Source organism: Mandrillus leucophaeus, unplaced genomic scaffold, assembly GCF_000951045.1.
Source record: "Mandrillus leucophaeus isolate KB7577 unplaced genomic scaffold, Mleu.le_1.0 Scaffold430, whole genome shotgun sequence".
In the NCBI taxonomy this organism is placed as follows: Eukaryota; Metazoa; Chordata; class Mammalia; order Primates; family Cercopithecidae; genus Mandrillus; species Mandrillus leucophaeus.
In genome coordinates this window covers 1698369-1705902 of record NW_012104588.1, presented here as the reverse complement: position 1 = coordinate 1705902, position 7534 = coordinate 1698369, and the positions used below count along the sequence as shown (strand labels likewise).

Here is a 7534-nt window from a genome sequence, read left to right as displayed (position 1 = left end):
CAGGCAAGCAGGTGTGTCTGCTGAGATGTTCGCCCTGCCCCGAGGTCTGAAGGGCAGCAACAAGGATGGAATCCCTGAGGACCTAGATGAGAACTTGGAAGAACCCAGGGATCAGGAAGGTGAGTTCAGGAGTCAGGATGTCACGGACCTCACGGAAGGTGACAATGAAGCCTCAGCCTCAGCTCCCCCTGCAGCCAAAAGACTGAAAACAGACACCAAAGGAAAGAAGGAGAGGAAGCCCACCGTGGATGCAGAGGAGGCTCAGAGGATGAGCACCCTGCTGTCCGCCATGTCTGAGGAGCAGCTGGCCCGCTATGAAGTGTGTCGCCAGTCAGCTTTCCCAAAAGCACGCGTTGCACGTCTGATGAGGTCTATCAGTGGCAGCTCGGTGTCTGAGAACACGGCCATTGCCATGGCTGGAATAGCCAAGGTCTTGGTTGGAGAGGTGGTGGAAGAGGCCCTGGACGTGTGTGAGATGTGGAGAGAAACGCCCTCGCTTCAGCCCAAGCATTTAAGGGAGGCTGTTCGCAGGTTAAAGCACAAGGGCCTCTTCCCTAACAGCAACTACAAAAAAAATCATGTTCTTCTAGGCCGAAGGCCAGAGGGAAAGGTCTGTTTGTGCAGGAATAAGTACTGCATCCAGTCTTGGTATGATAGGACTATGTTTGCTGGAGTTTCTGCATCTGTCTACCCTGGATTTGCCACAATCTTAATGTCTTTTTTAAACTGTGACACTGTTTCGTAATCGCCTTGAGTAAATAATTGGGTTGCCTAGGACATATTGAGTCATCTTTATGTGTCTTCCTAGTTGGAAGAAGAAAGGTCTATGGGTCTTGATCATTCTGTAGACAGAGAGCTGCTTTCAGGGAGGGAAATCCCTTCCAAGAGTCTTGTATGGTTTCATACTGAAGCCTGGAGTTGCTGTGTTTTAGCTTTTATGCTTATGTCTGGGTTTCAATAAGTGAAGCCTCCAAAGACTTTTCCCTTGTGATATTCTGCCCTGAAGGCTGTGCCTGAGCAGGGGCACTGGAATTGTTGTCCTTGTATGTATTTTAAATTCTGGTATGGATTTTGATGAGTCATCATAAAAACAGTTAAACTGTTAAACTGTTTTCCAGCCTGCAGAAATAAAGATAAAATCACAAAGCATTTTTTTCTCTCATTTGACTGTTCTCATATTCCTACCTACTGTGCTTTATGTCAGCTAGTGATCCTTTACTTTATTATAAAGTAACATAATATAAGAGCATCTTATAAGACTAGAGTGACAGAAACAGAATTCAAAAACCACCTTTCTGCAAACAGCCATTTGTAATGATCATCTAAGCTGTTTAAAAGACACAGAAAGAGCACATTGATAGCTCAGGTTTGCTGTGGTGCTTCTATAGGTATCCAAATTTAGTTCAAAACATTGCTTTAGAGTATTCTTTTTTTTGTTTTGTTTTTGAGATGGAATATCGCTCTGTCGCCCAGGCTGGAGTGCAGTGGCACGACCTTGGCTCACTGCAAGCTCTGCCTCTCGGGTTCACACCATTCTCCTGCCTCAGACTCCTGAGTTCCTGGGACTACAGGTGCCTGCCACTATGCCCGGCTAATTTTTTGTATTTTTTAGTAGAGAAGGGGTTATACTGTGTTAGCCAGGATGGTCTCGATCTCCTGACCTCATGATTCGCCCGCCTTGGCCTCCCAAAGTGCTGGGATTACAGGTGTGAGCCACAGTACCCAGCCTAGAGTATTCTTGATTTTATTCATTCTACCAGTGATCCGTTCAGAAAATCAAACCCGAGTACAGCAACAGAGGAAAAGAAGTTATTAAAATATCAGAAAAAGTAGGTTCATCAGGAGTTACAAAGTTATTCCACACTCCACTTGTTCATCCTTTACTTTACCTTTACTTTTTCATCATAGAATAAAGACCTGAGATTTATTATGGAATCACTGTGAACCTTCCCAGCACAGCTCCCAGATATCCACGGTGCTATTTCAGGATCTGTTTACCTTTGCCATGTGCCCCCTGAATCACAGAGTATAAGCAAAAGGGATCTAAAAGCCCCCACAGTTCAGTTCTCATATCGAGTGGAGAATAACATCTATTCTTTCTTCTTGAAGCCAAAGATACCTCCACAAAATGTTTTATTTCCTCATACACTCCGCTTTTGCTCTTAAAATAGAACTTATTGTACATAGGATCTATCTTTGGCTGAGCATTACATAAATTTCTAAACTTTACCAAGCATGGGGAAATTCTGTTTCATACCTCCATATTCTGACATTGTTTAGCTTTCCTTTTATTTTACCAACTTCCCTGTAGAGGCGTATAACAAGTTAGACCAGTGTGTCTTAGAGAGACACAGGAGGGTACAGGTCCTTGGAAGAACTGATGGAGATGGGAGGGCTCTCTCAGGAATTAAAGTGCTTGAGCAACCAAAAGAAGTAAGATCCAAGAGACTTCATATCTCCCAGTCTTTAGATTGCTCTCAGCTCATCCCTTTCCCATGGCATTGAGGAATCTTGGGAGCTGTGTTCTGGCAGACGTGGCAGGCCGAGCCGTCTCTTAACAACAGAGTAAAGAAAACCTGGCCCAAGCAGCCTGAAGTGGGAATGAGCCACTGCAGAGAGCAGTGACAGTGGTGACTGGACACATGCGCTCAGAACGTTTTTCCGGTCCCCCATAGAACTCCATGCTTTGAGTGGGGTCTGAGTAAAGCTGAACTGCTGAAGACAGAAACAAGTTCCCATCAAGATCTCAGAGGTCAGCTCAGGAGCAGGAACGCAGTGCTGTTTCTCAAAGAGGAAAAATGGATTAGCTGGGAAGTTTCAGTTTCCCTATACATTCAAAATCTTCTCAATATATAACATCATATAGCCACAGTTCTCAAGAAAGGAGTCTGTAGAACGTGGTATCTTTCCAGGAGAAATCTTTGATACCTTTCACGGCTGGTTGTATTACATGTTAATGACAATGAAGTTTTTCGTGGAGCTTCATTACCATTCTTAATGTCCATCTCATAATGTGCCTTTGGAGACTGCCTAGAAAAATGTGGTGTCTGATTGGTGCTGGTAAGGTGGTGATGAAATTCCTAACAAGTAAAGTGACTGTACTTGACTATTTTCAATAATTTAGTATTGTGGGATAAGCTTAACATCCTCATTGCCTGCCTTTGCCCTACAAAAGTACTTACCGTATGCCCAAATAAAAGTTTAAGTAATCTAGCTCCACTATTCTGAAGCACATATTATCTAGGGTCTAGTCTTTAAAAGTACAAAGTAAAAAGTTTAAAAGTATAACTCACAAAAAGTTGTACCTAAACTAAAAAAGCTGAAATGATAGATTGATGGATTTGTGTTTTCTACGGAAGAGAGTACAACGCAGAGTGCTAACATACATATGTAGGGAAGAAGAGGGCAGGGCTCTCATAAAATGAATGCAGTCAAATATTTTATAATAGTTTCTTAAGTAACATGAATATTAGAGAGACGATTCATGAAATTTTAAGTCAGTGCCATGTCTAGGAATATCAAGACATAGTAAGACATTGTAAAGAGTGTTTTTTTTTCTGAACGAATCTATAAAAGAGATACATAAGGTGTTTCTTTTTTTTCCCCCTAATTACTTAGTTTTTCTTAGTCATATATTCAAGGGAACATACTAATGTTTGGTAAAATGGTGTTTGTCAAATTCTACTTCTCACTTTCACCTACCATGCCATGTTCAACTATTGTATATGTAAGTATTGGAAATTCGAGTATTGTTAATTTTAATATACTTTCACCAAAGTAGTATTTTTAATGAGAAAGTCATAATCTTATCAGTAAGCCCTTTCTAAAAAATCCAACAGAAAATATCAACTAGTAACTGATTATGATAAGAAAAGAAAACCCAGAAATAATCCTAAGGCAGAGCAACTTCAGGCTTCAATGTGAAACCATCACAGTCTCTTGGGAGGTGTTTCTCTCTCAAAGCAGCTGTCTGTTCCAAAGGTGCTCAGGGACCATGCACTTTTCTTCTTCCAACAGGGAAGATGTAGAAAAATGATTCAATTCACTCAAGGAGGAACAAATATGTAGTCAAAGTGATTATGAAAAAGGCTGCTTCCATGATCTAGGTGAGACCATGTCAGAGTTTGAGGAAGGTGTTAAAATCGAGGGTGGGTCCAGGATAGACTGAGATGCGGAAGCTCCAGCATACAGTCTTCTGTCATTGGAAGACGGAGCCAGTACTTCTTCCCTCAGGAACAGGATTACTTTTCTAGTCTTGGGCTGAAAATCACATAATTTTTTGTACTTGATAAAAATGTGGCCCTTAAACTTAAATGTGCAGGCAAGCTTTCTCAGGGGCATCTCTTTTTCAGATCTCACACATGTCCAGAGCCTCTTCTACAACCTGCGTGGCCAAAGCCTTGACCATTCCTACCATGACAATGACCACACTCCGGGATATAGGCCACCAGAGATGGACTGCATCAGACTCCCAATGGATGCCTCTGACTCCCTTCAACACACAGATATACTCCACTGGATTCTACTCATACTGCTTCCACAATGTGCAGTAATTTGTAAATAGAGAATTTATTCAAATTGTAGACAATGGAGTTTAATGTATTTTCATAGCAAACTAGTGGAAACATCACAGGAGACAGGGAACATTGAAAACACAGAGTTGCATACATAAAACCTCCAAGTATACCTGGAATCTACTGTTTCACAAAATGCAATAAACAACTTTTAGCTCTCATTAATAAGAAATTTATTTTGTTTACAGAACCCATATGCAGACATAGTAAAGAAAAAAACAGACTTCTTTATAATTTTACAGAGTTGAACTGAAACTCGCTCACAGACACATTTCTGCTTGACACTAGTGCCTTGGGACCCTCAAGGTAGATGAGACGTTTCCTAACAGAAGCACACACAGACACAACCGCCACCTGATTTCTGCCTACGTTTCCACTGGCAATCCTATGCTTAGCTACCTTTGGACCCCAGGAGGGAAAAGAAACCAAAACAGAACAAAACTTCTCACATCAGAACTACCAGTTACAGGGGGAAGAGAAAAAAGAAAACACAACCAAGTAGAAAAGAAGTCCTCTAGAGTGCAACGTTTCCCAGGAGCGTGGGCTCTTAAGCACCCTCTCCGCGGATGCGGCGGGCCAGCTGCATGTCTCCAGGCATAATTGTGACGCGCCCGGCATGGATGGCACACAGGTTGGTGTCTTCAAAGAGGTTCACCAGGTAGGCCTCGCTGGCCTCCTGCAGGGCGCCAATGGCTGCACTCTGGAAGCGCAGGTCCGGGCTGATGGCCTGGGCGATCTCGCGCACCAGGCGCTGGAAAGGCAGCTTGCGCAGGAGCAGCTGCGTGGACTTCTGGTACTTTCTGATTTCCCGCAGCGCCAGGGTGCCCGGCTTGTAGCGGTGAGGCTTCTTAATCCCTCCTCTAGGCGGCGCCCTTGTGGCGGCTGCTTTGGTGGCCAGGGGCTTCCTGGGGGCCTGCCAGTTGGTGGCTTTCCGGGCGGTCTGCTTCGTGCGCGCCATGTTTCGGGGCCTTAGCCTCTCCGCTCTCTTTGGGCTGAGCCTGGCCGGCTGCAGGCGGTGCTGGCGTCTGAAAACGAGGGCAGTGGTGCTGGGGACAGGATTCAGAGAGCCTGTGAGTTGAGGTCCATGCGCATGACTCTCCCACACACTTAGTCCCTGCAAACCCAGCCCCAGACTTACCAGCTCTCAGGTCTGTGGGTCGGAGGCCTGGCTTCTAGTCTTCCTGGAGGGTCGTGGGTTTCCTTGGTCTACACGGCAGCAGCCTATTTTCTCCTATATCTCCTATTTTAAGGAGATATAGATTTTAAGGAATCTCCCTCGCAGGCAGTCTCTTTCTGACTGGAGATCTCTGTGGTCTCGGTAAAGCCCTGCCTCTTATAAGGAGCTCAGATGATTGCATTAGGCCCTCCCTGCTACCTTCCATTGTATTCCTTGCTTCACTAGATCCTCAATCTCACCAGGGCTGTGAAAACCCAATCAAGTCCCCGGATTCTGCACACACCCCCAGGGAGGGAGGAACCTCTGCTGTGTGCATCATGGGAGGGATGGTAGGTGCGAGTTAGATAAAATTCTGGGTTCCAAGGAGATTCTGAAAGTTTACATGGAAGTCATTACAATGAAAAAGACATATGAGTAAAGTTGCATGTTACACGACATTGGTGACTGCTGCAAAACACCAAAGGTGCGATCATGAGGTGTCTCTCAGGTTCCCGGAGGATGAGGTGAAACGGGGAGGGAAAGATAGAAAACCTCTAACAGGGATGCTCTTGGGGGCATTTTTCTCTCCCAAAGTGATATTCATGGGAATCTGCGGGTAGCCTTCAGGCGAAGCTGTGGCTTTTTGATCAACTGGTCCTATGGGCCTGTCACTGAGGCCGCCTGTTTTTTTTCTTACCTTGGTACTGGGGCTGAGCTTTGTTTCCATTTGCCAACTTTGGAAATGCCATGAGGCCCAGTGAAGACCCTGAGTTTACTGAGTTGCTGCTGAACTGAGGCCACAGCTGCTACCTTCATACCTTTGGCTCCATGAGAAAAGGCAAAGCAGAAGAAACAACACAGAAACAAAAGGCCCCTATTTCAATACACGGTTAACAGGCTTCTCTGATACTTGTAGTAGAAATTTAATGCCCATGTATGCAATGCATATATCACGCACCAAACAGGAAATTCCAGGATAATCAACACTCACAAAATAAGTTTACATTACTGTTTTAAAAGTAGAGCTCATTTCATAGAAAACCTTTAGGTTCATGCCAAAATGGGTCAAAAGGAACAGAGGTTACAGATATCCTCTCCCCCAGCATATTCATAGGCCCCCTTATTATCAACTTTCTCTCCTAGATGGGGACTTTGGCTACAATCATTTAGCCTACACTCACACGTCACTCTGACTCCAAGACCATAGCTCTTCTTAGGATTCACTTGGCTGTTGTATATTCCATGGACCGAGCAAAGGCATAATTACACGTGTCCACCGTTGTTGTATTCTATAAACTAGTTTCACTTCTGTACAAATGCACTGTGTCCAGTCTCTGCACTTTTCCTTCACCTTTGGTCCCTTGCAACCACTCAACTACTGATTTATTTATTCATATTTAAAACAGATACATCTCATTGTCTATATTTCCTCTTTTTTTTTTTTTTTTTTTTTTTTTTTTTTCAGATGGGGTCTAGTTCTGTTTTCCAGTCTGGAGTGCAATGGCGCGATCTCGGCTCACTGCAAGCTCCGCGTACCGGGTTCACGCCATTCTCCTGCCTCAGCTCCTGAGTAGCTGGGACTACAGGCGACAGAGAGCATTTTGGGAGAGCGGGGTTGGCGGATCACTTGAACTCAGGCGTTCCAGACCATCCTGGGCAACATGACGGAACTTCCTCTCTACAATTAAAGTGGAAAAAAAAAAAGCTAAATGTGATGGTTGGTGCCTGCTGTTTCAGCTACTCCAGAGGCTGAGGTAGGAGGATCTCTTGAGCTCTGGAGATGGAGATCCCAGTGAGCTGAGAT

At 44.4% G+C, this 7534-nt stretch overlaps 1 protein-coding gene across 1 annotated transcript; it reads right to left on the bottom strand.

Annotated features, from left to right (window-relative positions):
• Positions 1-5121: 5121 nt before the first annotated feature.
• LOC105549190 (histone H3.3 type 2-like) lies at positions 5122-5532 on the bottom strand. Its single transcript, XM_011993608.1, has one exon. The coding sequence runs from the start codon at positions 5530-5532 to the stop codon at positions 5122-5124; it is 411 nt and encodes a 136-aa protein (XP_011848998.1).
• Between the last annotated feature and the right edge of the window lie 2002 nt (positions 5533-7534).

Bases quoted from the DNA above. Each gene is read 5' to 3' on its own strand.
- LOC105549190 (XM_011993608.1), bottom strand. From the start codon at position 5,532: ATGGCGCGCACGAAGCAGACCGCCCGGAAAGCCACCAACTGGCAGGCC.